General features: G+C 41.6%; 1 protein-coding gene across 1 annotated transcript in view; it reads right to left on the reverse strand.

The window, feature by feature from the left end:
* Nucleotides 1-1,189: 1,189 nt before the first annotated feature.
* The window catches only part of Tbx15 (T-box transcription factor 15), a 107,328-nt gene continuing 89,929 nt past the window's right edge, over nucleotides 1,190-18,588 (reverse strand). The window contains exons 7-8 of the mRNA XM_005334930.4: nucleotides 15,357-15,454; nucleotides 1,190-3,649 (exon numbers count right to left, since the gene is read on the reverse strand). Of these exons, the coding sequence (XP_005334987.1) occupies nucleotides 2,865-3,649; nucleotides 15,357-15,454 (883 nt within the window). The 3' untranslated portion in view covers nucleotides 1,190-2,864. The remainder of the gene's footprint in view (nucleotides 3,650-15,356; nucleotides 15,455-18,588) is intronic.

Genomic DNA, 18,588 nt, shown 5'->3' on the forward strand with positions numbered 1-18,588 from the left:
CGGTCATACCCAGACAGCCTGAAATACATGCAGGTAACCAGTTGGTCATTGTCTCGACAGTGTTGGCAATGACCTAAGGGTTGATAGTATTAACTGGCTTTGTTGAAGTTATTTGCAAAAATCAAAACAATGATTAAGTAAGGTTTTTGCTTCTCCAATTCAGCTCCATTTCTAATGAAAGAGTGTTATAGTTGGGAACCTGAGCCCCTCAAATTAAGTTCTGATAAAATGAATCAGTGTGAAACCAATATAGCTGTTCACCAGCAAATAGTCTGGGGTAGGGTAAGAGCAGAAGATTTCATGTCCTCATTCTGTTGCTCCCCAAACACCTAAGTATGGTCAGGTCACACTCTTTATAGTCCTACTTCCCCACATACAAACAATGCTTCCTGCTGCCCTGTTTACCCTTCATGGTTATTGTGAGCCTTAAAGGAAATATGTGAAAGTACTTGTCAATGGCATAGCTCAAACACTTTATTAGTTGTTTTTTTTAATAAATTATCAGTTGGTGCATGAAAGCTCAAAACCACTTCTCCCATGCCATAGTGATTTGTTCAATTTACAATTAAACATATCAAGCAAACTCCAATCTCAGAGGGATTCTTGCCTCAACCCCTTAGGTCATGTCTCCTTTCCTGATCATCCACATCCCTTCCAGGACTGTTGGAGCCCTGGCTAAATGACATGGTGCTAACTGCACAGACCTAAAGGTCAGACTTCCAGCTCCATCACTTGTTATCTGAGGCCATCAGCCAGTGTTTAAAAGCTTGCTTCCAGATTTACAAAATGATGATTTAATAATACCCATCTCACGGAATTGTTGGAGGACGAGATGATTATGTAAAACCCACTGTATAGTGTCTGGCACAGAGCAACAATAAGGATTATTATTATACTCACATGATTTTCTGCAGCTGAAATGAAAGAAAAAAAAATCCCATTAAAGTCAGAAGACCTGGCTTTACGTCTTAGTTCCCTCTCTGATGGATTGTATGGTCCTGGATAATTTGCTCAATCTCTCCGCAGTTCAGTTACTGATCGTAAAATGAGGATAATGATATTTACTTTCTGGAGTCTGTATGAAGATCATAGAGGGTAGTATATATGAATGTGCCATGCTCATCGTAAAGCAGAACACAAATACGCAAGCCTGTTATTTCATTTTTCTGTAAAAACAAACACTCAAAAAAAAATTGCAAAGATTTTATTTAGCGGCATTCTGTGCTTGGCACTTAGAAACAGTTCCGTGCATAAGGGCAAATTTTTATACACCTTTTCTTCATACATATTTTACACACCCTTTTATTGCCCCCTTTTTTAATATTCAATATTGGATTCCCCACTAGGCATATAAATACATTTATCTACAACACCTCAAAACCAAAAAACCTTAATATTATCTGTATTATTTTACTTGGCATTATTTGCATTTCCACACCATTTAAAAATTTTAGCTTGTACCAAGCTTCACTTTGTTTTCTTATCATTAAAGGATCTGAAGGGAAAAGGAAAGATGAAAGAAAAAACCCCAAACTTCAAAATGCAATGAACTATTTGACAAAAAATGGAGATCTACAGGCAGGTGGAAACATGTAGGAGACCCATCTGTAATTCCCTGGAACGTGACAGAGTTTCTCTGCTTTGGGGGCCAGTGGTCTGGCGGTCCAGCTCAGGCTGTGGAGGCATGTGGAGGCCAGGCCTCTATTTGCTGCCTCTACTCTTGATATCACCCCGGGGAATTATAAAATTCTTCCTTCTTCACGTTTCTTCTCTTTCCCCCCTCTGCCAGGCTGCATGCTGTGGGATCAGCGACTCCCATGTGCTGCTTCTCTCTTCTGGATCACAGTGGTCAGAACGTGGGATGGAGATACATTCCTCCTTGCCTGGGCCCCTCTCACTGGTGCCCTGACCATGCACAGTGTCCCAGAGAGATTTATTCCTCAGTAACACCATGATGCCTTCTATATCCTGCAGCGGGGAAACAAACTCTAGCGCATTTCCTTGGTGAAACTCTTCTCATTGCTCACACCTTCTCTCTATCTTGCTCTCCATTTTCTCCTTCTCTCTCTCTCTCTCTCTCTCTCTCTCTCTCTCTCTCTCTCTCTCAGAAGCTCTCACTCCCTTTTTTCCGCACCACTGGGAATATCAAGGACGGCACACTCCGTGGAGACAGCCCAAGTTTAAAAGCAATTTAAGGAAGCCAAGTCCAGTCCTAGTTCAGATGTCTTTCCACCACCCTCATAGGCAGAGAGGGATTCCAGGATACACCGTTCTTTCCAGAAGCAGATTAAGCTGCAGGCAAGAAAGGCTGATGGCTACTTCTGGCCCAGTCCATCTAGTGTTGTACATAGACAAATTCTTGGTGAAAGCACCCACTCTGGGCCTCCATCCACAGAGTTCACCCAGTTCAGAGTCAGTGTGCAGGGTGATTTGTGTATGTGTAAGTTGGTATATGTGCATGTATGTATGCATGTAAGTATGTATAGGTAGGTCTGTGTGTGTGTGTGTGTGTGTGTGTGTAACTTTTCATGGCTGCTACATGCTAGCATCTCTCTTAACATTATTATAAAACGATTATTCAGTCTCTTCAAAAGCCACTCTGGCATAGACGATGCTTTATAAAACTAAGGTTTGGGAAGGCAGGAGAATGGCCACTGAGCTGTGGATGATTCACTGCAAGTATTCTTCAGTGGCTCAAAAGTGTCTCTTGTTGTTCTTGGGTATGTGTTTTCCCCCTCCAGGAAAAAAAAAAAAAATACACAGTTCCTGTTTTCCAAAGGCACTGGGCTCCCAAAGAGGAGGATCTGCCCACGGAGACTCTGGGGGCTTGACTCCCGTAGGCTCCATGGTGTTTGGACTGACCTCTAAACCATGTGTACAGACATCTGGGAGGAGGAACCTGGGACTGCCCCGTACTGCCGGCCATCACAAGTGTTGGCTGCCTGCTGATTATTAGGTGAAGGGCTAATCATGTGCATGCTGTGCTCCATCCCTGTAGGCAGGTACTGCCTCTCTCCAAAAGCCCCATTGGAGGGAGAAGAGCAGAGTAAAGTGCTTTGAGAGGCGCTCAGTTTTTCTGGGCTTGCAGCTAGCCTAGGGGAGGTGGGGAAATTGTATCCATACAGGTTGTAGGGGTTGTGGAGAGAAAAGGCATTGTAGGAGCTCTGCTGCATGTGGCTACCCCCAAACATGTGTGGTGATGAGGAGCTGGAGGCTGCATTGCCTGCCTGCATCACATACTGAAACTGGGAAGTGGGGAAGGACCCCAGCTGACCACCGTAGGCTTCCATCTTGCTGTTGCTGGGCAACGAGGGAGGAGTTGGTATTCCTGAGATGAGGGATGGAGTCCTCTGAGGCATGAAGGTTTCAGAGGGCTGAGCGGCTGAAGCAGTTCCACTCTGGAGCCTGTTGTAGCCACTGTCACTCAGCCCCGGGTAGCTCTGCAAGGCAGCCATGTTGCTTCGGGCACAAGGTGGATAATCAGAGAGGTTTAGATTACACAGCTGGCTCTCCCGACAGCCCACGTTGAAAGTGTTGGGGGCCAAATGAAAAGTTGGAGGAGAACACGATGGAGATAAAAGATGAGAAGAAGCCGATGGGGATGGTGTCCCAGTGCTGGAGGTGGTTGGGGAAGTACCTGTGCTGCCTCCTGAAAAATAAAACATGAATACCATTGAGTATTTTTAGTTGGGTTTGCCTGGGCCAAATGCGAGCCACACAGGGTGCCTTCAAATGCCCGAGATGGACTGAATTCTATAGACCCACATCTTTATTTTCAATCAAAGTCCATACCCAGTGATTCCACCGTCTACACACACCCAAAGGCACACACTCTGCAAAAGAGAGGATGAAGAGGATGACACAAAAGAACACTAAACTCTTTATTTTTCTGTAAAAGCCTCAATCTTATTTATTCAATTATAATAAGATTTGCAATATCCATTTTTCCATTTCTTACCGTAAAATTCACTTTTTAATAAGACCTCTAGTGATCCTCATTAAAATCCACTAGCTCAACTTTTCCCATTCTCAGTGGAAATGCACGAAATGCCTATTTTAACCAGTGATTGTTTCCTACTTTTCTATCTTTAGTCTTTCCGCTCAAAATATAGCATACTAATGCAGGACTCTAATCTGAGTGGAAACCAGGTGCTGGAACAGAGTGCTGTATCGGGACTGAGGCTTGGGAGGGCAGAATAGAGAGAGAGACCAGGTGGTCAGACTTGAGGCCTGAGATTAAAGTTCTGTCTTATGAAAGACATCTGAGCATAATTATATGAGCTAAGTTATCATAAAACAGGCTAATCCACAAGAAAATCATTGTGGTCCAGAGGCTCTGCCGTTCTTCCTTCAAAGGAATCTATCCAGTGTTAGAGACTGCAACAAATCTGTGATCAGAGTCCTTGGAATCTTGATGTTTATTGGGACAAGAGGCCAAACAGTCCTTAAGCTGATGTGAAAGTCAGGAGATAATGGGCTGTACTCAAAGCTCTGCCACACTAACTACCCATATGATGCTGGGCACCTCACTTACCCTCTATGGGTTTCCGTTTATTCATCTAAGAATAAGCAATTAACTTAGCTCAGTGGCTCTCCAGCTGAGAGGACCTGCCATCTCAAAAATGATGATGCTCCAGGATTCCAACTCAGACCAACTAAAGGAGGGTTTGGGGGGGGGCATGGGACTGTCATATCAAAACCTCCTCAAATTATTCTAATGTTCAGCCAGAATTAGGAACTAATGATACAACCTGAATTCTTCATTGCATAGGACCAAAAGTAGTGATTCTGTGGCTTGAATATATGCATGAGAATCAGCTAGAGGGCTAATTAAAATACAGATGACTGACTCTCTTCCAAAGTCTCTAATTCTGTGGGTCTCAGGTAGGGTCTGAAAATTTGCATTTCTAATGAGTTCTCAAGACCAGAATCCACACTTCATCTTAAAGGACTTCTAGATCCTTCCACTTCTAAAAGTCTTTGAATCTGTATTTGAACAGTGTTGATCTTAGGACAAGTGGATATAAGATCTGGATGAGTAGTTGATACACATGCTTGTAAAGGCCAATTCATTCCAACCTATTTTAAATGTGTTCAGATTAAGAAGGCCAAAAACGACCTTTGCAAGCCTTCTCTCTTCCAGGGTCAAGAAGTCGCAGAGTGCAACATCCACTTCCTGTCTCTCCCAATGGAATTTAAAAATGGTGGTGAGTACTGGACCTGTTGAGCCCTTCACTGAATTCCAGAGTGAGCATCTGCTTTGTCTGCCTGTGGGATCTCCCTTAGTCTAATTCCCTCCCTCCTGCCATTATGGTACTGCCCCACAATAGCTTCTCACCTACTATGGTCTCCAAGGGGTGCTATACCCTTTAGGTCACCTACAACTCGACAAAGGTAAAGGGCATTTTACCAGAAGCAGAAAAAAAATGTTTTTATCAGCAAGAAAATTGCAAAGAAAAATAGGAGGATTCCAGAGATAATGAGTTATAGAGAAACCACCCACAGTGTTCTAGGGAAGGAGAAAGAGATCCCAGATGTATGGATAAAGAATCAAATGCCTCAAAGAGGAAGTTGAATTTAATTTTTAGATGGACGGAAAAAGCACTTTGCTTATATCCACAGGTATATAATACTAGTTGTTGATGTACAAATTTGGTTCTTGTTAATAATTTTTTCTACGACCAATATTTTTTCTTTTTATGATTTTTTCTTTTTTAATTTTATTTATTCTAATTTGCTATCTATGACACAGAATGCAATTCAATTCATATTACACAAATAGAGCACAATTTTTCTTGTCTCTGGTTGTACACAAAATAGAGTCACGCTATTCATGTTTCCATACGTGTACTGAGGATAATGATGTCTGTCTCATTCCATCATCTTCCCTACCCCCATTTCTCCTCCCTTGCCCTCGGTCTCCTTTGCTCTATCTAAAGTTTATCCAGGACCAATTTTTTATAAAGCCCAACTAATACCATCTCTTCCTTAGTCAAAAGAATTTTCCTAATGAACTTTCAAGATACCGTTGGATTTAGAGTTCACCCCATCAATTGTTGACTTTGAAGTCATTTCAGGAAATTTTTATATCTTGTTTCTGGTTCTCAAGTTCCTTTTACAGAAATAAACAAATTACAAACATAAACAAATTACCTTTTTGCAGAAGCAAAATGGTTTTTACTCCACAGTAATAGAAAAGACCAACACGTTAGCCAATAGCTAGCCATGGTGGGAAAAGCTCACGCCTGATTCCAGATCACTGACCTCCTCCCTGCTCAGGACCACAAGCAACACATTCTACCTCTTAATTCTCAGTTGGGAAATGAGGACTGAGACTCCGTTTCTGTCCTTCTCAGCACTGTCACTGTGCCTGAAGTTTAAAGTAATGTAAAGCATGAGTAGTCAACCGCAAGTCCTTTATAAGGAATCATTTTGATATGATGAAGGAGTTCTGGAAAGGGAAAATTCTTGGAGGAGGAGGAAGAACATCGCCTGCTTCCTGTTTTGGAACAGCCAAATACCTTAGTCCACTGTGCCTTACAGAAAGCTCAGAAATTCATGTTCTTTCTCCTTTCCGACCCTCAACACCATAAACTTCACTGAAATAAGTGCTGTGGCACAAATGGAGAAACTTGACTCCGGCTGTAAAGAGATTTGTGTTTTACGAGATAGGAATCTGGTGTCTTTTCTTTGAAAGCCTGTCCTGCTCTCCCTGATCTGGTGTTTATGTGGCCCCCGAGGAGACCACCTGTTCAGCACACTGTCCTGTCCTGCTATAGGTATGCTCCATCAGGCACTGGCCCTAGCCCTGCGGCAGGAAGTGCACGACGGAGCACAGGACTTGCTACAACTCTAAATGGTTTTCTCAGATGGCCCAAGATGGAACGAATGGTACTGATTTAAGGCCTCGATTGGTTTCACTACAAAAAAAAATAAATAAATAAATAAGAAGGGAACTATTAACAAGTTACAGGGATTTCTGCTGAGCAGATGAGAGGCACATGTTAAAAAGTTTGTAGTCAGCTTGCTTTGGCTTTTAAATGACATTCACTGGAAATGAGATTTGGTGGCCTGCTGAGCCTTAGGGGGTGGGAGCCTCCATAGAACTAGTGTTTAAAGGGGTGGGTGTGGGGGGAAGCAAGCCTGTTCAAGAGAAGGTCACATGGCTTCCATCCAGTTTGAAAAAATGTATGCACACAAGTCCTCAATACAGATAATGATTATTTTTCACAGTTGAGAGAGAGAGAGAGAGAGAGAAGACTATGGTATCCATTTTGCAAAATAGAAAACTGAGACACTGAGAAGTCTTTATTCTCTTGTGATCTAACAACCTGCCAACTGTTAAACAAGTTGGGAGTACCAGCCAAGTGCTAAATAAATTTAAAGAGGCAGACCACCTCCTCTGCATTTTAACACTTGAATGAGTGAAGACCTCTCAGCACAGCAAAGCTAGGCCAAGAAGTGCCATACAGAAGGGGTCAGAGCTGCCTCTCAAAGAAAAGCTTGCCTCCCTTTCCTGTTCAGCATAGTCTGCCTGTCACCTTCATCTCCTCCGTATCTGCCAGGTTCTGGATGCTCTCAGAGTCTTGACATGAATTTATTTTGTGATCAAACATGCTGCGGAGAGCCAGACAATCCTGGTTCCTGTCCTAGCTATCTGACTGGCTTTGGGACCTTAGCAAGTTAGCCTTCAGCTTCACATTCAAGGGGGAAAAAAAATGAAAGAATACACATTACAAAGTGCTCACAATAGCACTTGACATGCAGGCATTACGTATTCTCTTTTATGAGACAAGGAGTAAAGAAAAGAGAAAAAGAGAAATCTTGAGGGCAGTGGGCGCCAGTGAGGATGTCCCTTGGTGTTGACCTCCAACCTTAGAGCTGAGTCTCCTGGGCTCACAGAGCTACACACCCTTCCCTGACAGGCTAAAGGAGTCCCAGTGCTAGTGCTGTGAGTGACAGAGCACTGGGGTAAGAGACAATTGAGCCCTATTCCTAAAGGCTGTACCAATACTAGCTCCTCTGTGAATCCTCTCTCTTCTCAACCCAGGATGAAAACAGGCTGTTCCACAGCCTCATCTCTTCACAGATCAAGCAAAGCAAAAGAAATTGAAAGAGCACAAATTAGTGTGTCTTTCCCACTATCCTCTGAGGCCTTCATCCACCTCAGATATAATGCTATAAATATAATCCCATAATATAATGCCATAAATAACTTCATACTCTCAGTCGTTCTAGCATCAAGTTCCACTCCCCATTCCTCTCCATCCTATTTTACCCCTGGACTAAAGTAAGGAGGTACATTAAAATTCACATCTGACATTAACTTGCTTCCAAAATTCAAGGCTAAAAGGCAAAACAACCCAAACGAGTACATGTTCAGCAGTGATCCCACACAAGGACAACAACCTAGGATATATTTGTGTACCACAAATACAAGATGAATGTGATGATGAAAATCCAGAATATCAAACCTGCTGACTTTTGCATCTTTAAATTGATCATTTCCAGATTGTAATATGGGGACTTTCATATACAGTTTCCTTTGGGGTTTATTTTGTTGTGCTTCCCGCCCCCCCCCCCGAAAAAAAACAACAACATTGAAGAACAGTAAGATAAAACCCCATCTGGGATAGTAAAGGATAAATTTCCATGTTATTACTTGTTTCTAAGAGCCAGACTCTTCTCTCCTATAACTTCTCTCCTTCCCCTTAATTTTCTATTCTTGACATTAATTCTGTCACCCAAACACTTAACATTAGCTATGACAGCATAAGAAATCCTAATAATAGATAGATGAAAAAGTGACTCAATTTCAATTTTATTTTACATACTTCCCATCACACACACACACACACACACACACACACACACACACACACACATATGGACAGTCAAGGTCCTAAATGATTGACCCCAACTAGTTCTCCTGTTATTTCTACTTAGGATGTATTGGACACTTCCTTCACTATTTTTTAACCAAGATTGTTTTCTTCTTAGTTTATACCTTTAATGCTCCTTTTTTTCCCCTAATCTCTTTTCTTTTTGAATTTTAGCTTAAGTTAGTGAATTCTTGCCAAACACAATGACACTATTCCCTTCATATAGCACCCAGCAGAGTTGAGTTCACTCATTCCTTCCATGACTCTTTGAGTACCAAACATGAGCCAGATATCATGCCTGTACCCAGAATTTTTTTTCCAGTACCTGGGATTGTGCCAATCTCCCTTTTTATTTTTTTTATTTTGAGATAGGATCTCACTAAATTGCTGAGGCTGGCTTTGAACTCGTGATCCTCCTGCCTCAGTCTCTTGGGTCACTGGGATTACAGATGTGCGTCATTATGCTTGGACCCAGAAATGTAATAATCATGTGGGGGAAAATGGGTGAGAAAAATGTAAATGAAAGACATTAACCAAAGAATGACCCAGATACACCAGAGCACACTCTAAAAGAGGATTCAGCTTATTACAGATAGCAGAGAAACTTCCCCAGCGAGTGAGGTTTAAGCTGAGTTCTCAAAAATAGATAGCACTAAAAAGGCCAGGGGATGAGAGGGAGCCTCTCAGGCAAAGGAACAAGTTGTGGCAGGAAAAAGCACAGCATGCTTGAAAAGTGGCATAGGCTATAACGAGATCAGCCACCGATAATGAAAGGGACCACTCATTGATGCTTAGTAACTCCTGGGTGCTTTGGGAAGCATTCAGTTATCTAGGGCACTAACTTATCTAATTCTCATTGCCCCCATCTCTATGTTAGAGGGGAAGCAGGAAAAACAGAACATGCGAGGTCTAGTGGGCTTTGCCAAGGATATGTCTTCTACAGAGAATGTAAACTGTGACCATTGAACGTTCTCAGCATTTGGAGTAAGGGGGTGAAAGGAAGAGATGTGGAGAATGGCTCAGAGGAAAAGATAGAGGCTTGGGGGACGTCATGGTCATTCAGGTGAGAGATGACAGCAGCTCAGAGTGGGGTAGCAGAAATGGGGTTAGAGATGTGGACAGAGTCCAGAGCTTGGTAATGGTGGTTCATAGAAGGTAGGACCGGGAAAGAAATATACAGGATGACCAGCGGATGGTGGGAGGGTGCCAGGTTTATGAGGTGGATGGCAGACTTACTTCTGGAAACATTGAACAATTAGGGAAATTAGGAGGAAAAAATACAATGTTACCAATTACAGGTTGAGTTGCCCTTGACTAAAATGCTTGAGACCAGAGTGTTTTAGATTTTAGATATTTCCAGATTTTGAAATAGTTTCATATACATAATAAGATATGTTGGGGATGGGACCTAAATCTATAATTCATTTTTGTTTCATATACACTTTACACATAGAGCCTAAAGGTAATTTCATGTAATATTTTTTTAGTAATTCTGTGCATAAAACAAAGTTTCACATTATGGAATTTTCCACTTGTGAGGGTCATATTAGCGACTCAAGCAGTTTTAGATTTTGGAGCATCTCCGATTCTGGATTTGGGGATGAGAAATGCTCAGACTGTACTGTTATTTCAGAGGGTTGAATTGAGATGGTCTCTACCTCCCATGTGGAGCATCTCATTCTTACAGTGTAAACCATTCCTCAAAATCAAAATGTTCTTCTATACCATACACACACACACACACAAAAAGAGGGCTTTATGAAACCATCTAGAGCAAATCAGTGCTGGCTCTGTCCTTGGACTGGATTGTCACACAGCTCATATGGCTTGCAGGTTTATGGAGCTGAAGGAAAAGACTGATTGCCATTCTGTTAAGAAGCTAGAAGATGGCCCTAAATTCTAGAAATCTGCTGATGCTGCCGTGGTTGATATGGCTTCAGGCAAGCCCATGTGCGCTGAGAGCTTCCCTTACTCTCCTCCTCTGGGTCATTTTGGTTATTCGTGATACGAGACAGTTGTTGTGGGTGTCATCAAAGCACGGACAAACTGCTGGAACTGGCAAGGTGACCAAGTCTGCCCAGAAAGCTCAGAAGGCTAAATGAATATTACCCCTACCACCTGTCACCCTCGTCTTAAGCCGACGTGGAAGAACAGCTTAGAACTGTTTATCTCAATTGGTCATTTAAGTTTAATTAGTAAAAGGCTGGCTAATGATAACAACGCATCATAAAACCTTCAGAAGGAAAGAAGACCATTTATGGACCATTGAATGGAGGTGGCAGTTTTAACTTACTTGTTTTTAAAGTAGTTTGGAAACAACTTGACCAAAAAAAAAAAAAATCTGTCACAGAATTTTGAGACCCATTAAAACAGAGTTTAGTGGACATTGGGGAAGGAGTGCTTTACAAAATTCTGTGTGTGAATACACAGTTGCAAACTAGATAGGTAGGCATTATTCTTCATCTTAGAGATAAGCAAGGTCTGTATAAATGGACAATATTTGAATCATTACAGTGACTTTACAGTTCAAAGGCTGATTTCCATTGAATTTTGTTTTCTCAATATTTTACTAATGTGACTTGCTCACTGTCTGACCCCCTCTCACTGACCAACTCTAACTCATACAAATCAAACAGATGAAAATTTAGTCACCAATGCAGACCTCATGATTCTAATGCTTTAAAATTGCCTGACAAACACTGAAACACGTAATGCTGTGGACATCTTAGCAGAAGGGAAGCCTTCTGAAATGGAAGTCTCCTCATCTTTCCACATAGGGAAATAAATTGCCAGCTTCTGGGTCATCAGAACCATTCCTTATAGTACACGGTCATCAGATCACTTGAAGTCACTTTTCACAAAACTCTCTCAGTCTGGGCCATGCCAATGGCTCCATCATATAAAAGAGCAACCTGAGGCACACTGTATTCAAGAATGTCCAGAGCAACAACAGGATCACGTTATACTTGATTCTAATGGACCTGGGCTCTTATTTCTTCTCCTGTGTGTGTCTACATTGCCTTGGTCACCTTTCCCACGCATCGCTGACATGGTTAATTCATTTCCTACCTGCTCCTATCATCCCTCAAGCAGAGGTCATCCCTGAAAGAGAATTTCTATCTCCAGACTCTCTGAACACATAAATACCTGGCTGGTTCTAAATGAAGACACCTGAAGATAAGACCATACCATAGACTTCATTTAAAAAAAAATGGAATTCAGAACTTTTTAGAGCTAATGACCAAGTTATTGAACAATAAACCATCAATAAGAAGAGTAAACTAAACTCTTATGGAAAATTAAAGTTCTAGGGAGAAAGAATAATGTGGCCTGGAGGAGTGGAAACTGCCCTGTAAAACAAATGAGGCATATTATCGGTTTCCGCTTTTCTGAAACCTCTTAACCGAGGATAGTACTAGACCACTAAATGCCTGGGTTTCTTTTTTTGTGTCAAAGGCCGAAGACAATGAATCCTGTGAATTCTTTTCCCAATAAGAAAAAAAACGACCATTCAGAACATTCTATTCAATATGTCTTTTAAATAGAAGAATTTGAGTTTCTGCAAAACTATGATGAATTCATCAGAGTGTTTTTTCCTTGAATTTTACCAGCATATGAGTCTTAATGAAAGAAAAATAAAAATGACAGCCAGGGCAGGGAGAATAAAGCATGTTGAACCTCACCTAAGTAGAAATATTGATGCAGTCTCTACCAGTAGGAGGACAAACCTGTCCTAGGTCTACTATTTGACATGACAGATATCTCTGTGCTTGAAGCTGACCGGGGTGAGTCAGTCACTACTGGGATCTTAGGCGTGTAGCCAACATTGTCAACTCTCCCCTCACTAAAAGGGAATTACACAGGACAGTGTGCACTGAAGCTCCGCTGACAACATCACTTTCTACTCCTTCCAAGACACAGAGCAGTTCAGCATAGATGTCTACGTCTCCTTTATGCATTTTTAAAGTAATCCTGTCCAGAGCTACTGGAACTCTTAGTTCTTAAGGCAGGAGATAATGGGTTTTTTTTAACAGTCTGTTAACAAAAGGAAACCAAACCACATAGTTTTTAATAATAAGAATCTGGATCAAGTTCACTATATATTCAGAAATATATTCCAATTAAACCCACTTAATAGAAAATTTCATCAACTCTTGAATAGAAACAATTCAGTAAACTGGCTTTTCCTGTAGCCTCATTCCACTACCACATGAATCTCATAATTCAAGCTTGTTCCCCCCAATAAAAAAGAGGTCACTGAGATAGTTGTGAAATTGTGCTTTGATAGTTCAGTTTCTCCTGAACCAATTGCTATTAAAGCGTCAATAATAAGCCTTCATGCTGATATTCAATAGAAGTACCACGACACCTGCTGTACTGCATACCTAAGCATCCATGCAGGTTTCCTGTGCCTGCATCTGCCCCACAGCCTCACAGGCTGTTGCAATGCAGGTGGCCACCCCCAGCGAGCACATCATATCCACACCACATACATACAAGGCCCAGGCTGACGGCGATGCTGCCCACCTGAGCCAGGGGGTCACCAAATGATCTTATTTACATTTGTCAGGCACCTCCTGGTTCCAGACCCTGTGGCATATCTTGGAGACACAGCAGTGAACCGAACTGTCACCGTTGATGCCTGATCTTGGGAACTGACAATATCTCTGCCAACCTTGTCTACTTTCTCCACCATCCAAACTCCTGCTTAGCTAGAAACTTGGAAAGTCAGTGGTAAAGTGAAGGCAAATAAGTAACCAACCACCTCAGAAAAAGATTGGAGTAGGCGGTCTTTGGACAACACACTTCCATTTATAAAGGAACTTGATATAAATTGCCTCCCCAAAATAATTATCCGTCACTTGTGGGTGAGTCCACGGGTACTCAGAGTGAAAGAAACTTGCCAAAGTTTGATAGAGAAGACCATCCAAGGTGAGGACCCAGGCCTCCCTAACTCCAATAAAACCTATGCCTCGTAGGGGCCAGAAGGGCTCAAAGCAGTAGAAAATTATAGTAATGGACACTGCTTCTAATCACAGTCTTTTGGGAAGAAGGTAACTTCATATGAAAGGTTTCTGTTCCTCCCCATCTATTAAAAAAAGAGATGAAAATTCTGGGATTGCTAACCTCACCAGACCCTGATGAAGACAGGCAGCCTAATCATGCTTTGAATGAGTTATTATCAGAAAGACCATATTCTCCATCCCTGTTAGGAATGCTTGTCCAATGATATAAGGAGGATGAAGACGGTGATGCTGATGAGGGTGACAATGGGTAACTAGCATGTATTGAGTGCTTCAGATGATTTTAAATTCATTATCCCTTTTAATTCTCAATAAATATTCTAGCATATTCATCTATATAATGCAGAAGAGAAAAAAAAAGGGACATCAGAAATCTTGAGGGACCTGATCCAGGTCACAAAGCTAGGGAGGAATAGTGGTAAGACCCTAAAATGTCTTGACTCCTGAGTTCACGATTAAAATTACTAAACTCATCGTAAAATATAAGGGATTTCAATGATGTGTGTGCAAAGCGAGAGGGGGCCCTGCTGAGAAGAGAATTCAATATAATGTGTTATCCAGCCCTAGAATGGCCTCCTTTATGGAAGAACTCCACATTCAAAAGTCAGGCTCTATTAATGGTAGCCACAGATTGAGCTTGGTCTGTACATGTTGATCAGTGTCAATTTCGGGCAGGGGGAAGCTGGAGAAAGACATTCATACACCATCTTACACCCTGGGAAGCTCTCACTCAGGTACCAAGATGGGTAGCCCTAGGAATAGGAGTAGACCAAGAAAAGGAGTTGAAGTCCACCTAGGAACCTTCTATAGACATAGCCAGGATTTCCCAGCCTGCACTACACGGGAGGAAATATTAGAAATTGGATTAAAAAAACACAAAGACAGTGGGACATAGTCCACTTAGCCCACCAACTTGAGAGGAGTGTTGATTCACACACAAGCAAAGCACGAGAGCGCAACATTGCAAGGTTCAGATGGGCTTGAAGCACCCCGCTTTTTACTGTGAGCTCTGACTTGATGTATTCCCATTGTCTGGAGGGAAGGCTTTTTGTATCAAAAAAAAAAACAACTTAGGAATAAGAAAGCTGTTGAAGCTTCCACGAGGAATAAATGTCATTATGATGACAGTCTCTTCAAATACCAAGGCCTATGTGCACGCTTAGTAATACCCCACAATGATTTCATCACCGTCGTAATCATAAATACACAGACATGCTTTTAGGAAGGGAGAAAAGAATTTCGAATGCCAGATGAAGCGCTGCCTCTAGAACAAGCTTGTTTGCACAAGCTGGTGGTGATGCTTGGGTTATTTATGGAGCTACTGAGATCTCTTTGTTCCAGGAGAATTGGTGTGACCCATGTCTTGGCCTGGGGCCAGATGTGCTACACTCAGCTCAGGCCCCACCTCCCAATCCTGTCACCAAGCAGACGCCCTGCCCAAGGGCTTTACCTTGCTGTTTTTGCATGGTAGTGAAATCCTCAAAAGTGAGTGTGCGCACAGGAGGTCTCCAGAAAGCATAGGTTTCCATGATGGCTTCAAGTCCAGTTCTGCAGAAGGAAAAGTCAGAAAATAAAGTGGTGAGTAATCCCGAGAAATATACTGACTTTTTAAAGACCCAGAGGTGGTTTGTTTGGCAGGTGGCATTTCATAGGCACCTCAACGATTCCATTTCAACAAAAGATACCTACCTACAGGCAAAGAAAGGGCATGGTCCCAGAAGTTATACGTCAGGCCAAAAGACCAAGACAAGAGTCTACAAATATTTTACTTTGCATTTCTATAACCTAATAATTCAGCTAGTATTTGTTTGTGGTACCAAGTCTTGAACCCAGGAGCACTTAACCACTGAGCCACATCTCCACCCCACCTTTTTTTTTAAATATGTTTTAATTGTTGATGGACCTTTTATTTTTTACTTATTTATTAACTTATATGTGGCGCTGAGAATCAAACCCAGTGCCTCATATATGCTAGGCAAGCGCTCTACTACCAAGCCATAACCTCAGCCCAATCTCCACCCCCTTTTATTTTTTATCTTGAGATCGGGCCTCACTAAGTTGCTTAGGGCCTTGCTAAATTCCTGATGCTTTGAACCTGCTATCCTCCACTCTTAGCCTCCCTGAGCTGCTGGGATTACATTCAGCCGGTCTTTGGGACTTGCAAACTGCCAGAATTTAGGAAATAACCAATATTTTACAGTTAAACTCCTTGACGGTTTTGGTTCACTGGTACTAGATAAACTATCAACCAGACTATGTGCACACTGTCTGCTTTACCCTTCGATGAATTGTGTCTCTGTCATCTTTTATGAGATGCTGATATACGTGGTCCTCAGATAATTATCCAGGATGATTTCAACATATTCTTGCTGATACTCCATATCCCCCCAAACACAGTCACTGGTTGAGGCTCTGTTTCAAGCTTTGAACGCAGCATCTGATTCCTGACTTTTCTTTGCAACTGTGTCATTTCTATCTAAGTGGAGGAAGTGGGGGACTATGGGGATGGAGGAGAAGGGAAGTGAAGAAGAGCATTGGCTGAGTCTTCTTGTTGCAAAGTCACTAGAAGGCAGCACCATGCACCTTCCCGGAGCAGACAGGCTTCCGCTCCCTTGATAATACATTCACAGGTTCTCTTGAGTCTTACAAGCCAAGAATAAAGTGAGACATTTTATCTGAAGTGAGAACAACTATCCTTTCCTTATGAATGACCAGAGTATCCCCTGAGGTTCTTCTCACACGAGCTGCTGACACACGGATGGGTTCTTTGTGTTGGAAAATGTCCTCTCTGAATGGGCCTTACTTGCACAGCTAACTTTCTAAAGTCTTCCCTGGAATCTTGGAGGCTTTAAATACACCAAGGTTGGCAAACCAAACTCTGTATTTTAAGAAGAGGTTCAGAGGAGAGAGTGTCGCATGGTGTTTATTAGCTGTTAATCTGTTAGAAGTAGGAATAGAAGACATCTCCACATAGTCACTCTAAGTTCATGCTGAATACAGTACATGAAACTATTTGTGGGGAGAAAGAGCCCAGGCAATCAGGGAGTTCAGAATAATAAGGGGATAGTCAGATAAAGCCACGCTGAGCCTTGGTGGACAGAAGAAATAGACAGGCCAGGCTTAGACCTTACTGCTTTGTTGTGGAATGCTGGCGATCCACCAGAACATCTTAGGATTCCCTTTAGTGGCTCAGAAGGCTCACTCAAATGGCAGAGGTTTTATTCCGTCCTTTCCAGGAGCATGTACCAGTGATGAGACAAAATATTAGCTCAAGGACAAAGAACGATCCCTTCTCATTTCATAATCAAGTGCTAGAAGATTGTGAAATGGCAATGATACACTACTATACTGCCAATATTGTATTCATTGAAAAAAAAAAACAGAAAATGAACTTTGGATTCATTTTCATAACAGCCCCAAAGGCTGAGGCAACTTTATACTATAATCAGCTTTAAACTATAAAATAGTGCCCATGTATCTGTATACCCAAATCTAAAATCCAACTGAAAACAGAGCTATAGGACCAGATTTAAAATTTGAGAAGGGCCTCGGGTATCATCTACATTCTCCTATGACATCATCCTGTCATCCAGACTCTGTTGGCATATAAATATTCAGTGTTTTGTTAGATCTGTTAGAAAGTTCTTTCTGACATTGGGTTAGAAGCACCCTCTAGGTCCATATCAATGGGTGAATGATAGAAGTACACATTTCTACACAAAGTCTGCCTGCCACATCCTCACCCATGAGATCTTCCTTAGCTTAAGAATGCAATATATAACATGCCTCATATGAACACATCCATGGTCCATCAAAGGGTCTGTCACACAAGGATTATTTTGGTGGTAGACTTAAGTATATGGGGGTTCTGATTTTCCCCAAATAATGACTAAGACCACAACATTACTAGCCATACCTTAGTAATCCACTATGGCTCCATCTCTTACAGATTTATACTATAAAGGAAATAGTATAAATTATCCTGTGATATGCTTTATCCTACCTAGGATGATATAGATGTCACAGATTTATATTACTCAATCTGTTTATGTACTTAAAGTATACTTCTTTTTTAAAAAATTAATCCTACTTGTTTTCTGTGTGTCATATTTTTTATTCGTTCTCAAACTTTATCGAGCTTCATTGGACAGATCTAATTATTAGAAGTCACTAATTTTATACTGGTGTAGTGTTATGACAAGATGACAAAATTCCCCTCTCTCCACCACTAGCAAGTATGCACCTTAGGCTTTGGATCCATGATTCTCCATGCCCCAATGTCTACCCCAACGCCTGTTACACGATGAGATCTCAATTGATATGAAGGAAGTAGAGGAATAGATGTCTTATAACAGAGTAATCATTGCATTAATTTTTACTAGCATTCATTTTTTTCCTAAACCTAAAACTTAGGAAAACAACTTGGTACAAAATAAAGTTTCTGACAACGGAAGGAATCCTCTAGAGTTGGAGATTTGGGAATTGTTTCTATAGCTAATTATGATTAATTGTTCCTTTATTTACCTAGGTCTCAGAGAGGGTTCCATTTTCCTTTGATTTCTTCTGATTCAGTGATGGGAGTATTTGACCTTCAATAGAGTCTGAGTTCCCCTACCAGAGGCCAGTCATTTCTATCCTTCAAGGTATAAGAGACCTTGCCAACTACTTGTTAATATCTTCAG

Source organism: Ictidomys tridecemlineatus, chromosome 11, assembly GCF_052094955.1.
Source record: "Ictidomys tridecemlineatus isolate mIctTri1 chromosome 11, mIctTri1.hap1, whole genome shotgun sequence".
Lineage (NCBI taxonomy): Eukaryota > Metazoa > Chordata > Mammalia > Rodentia > Sciuridae > Ictidomys > Ictidomys tridecemlineatus.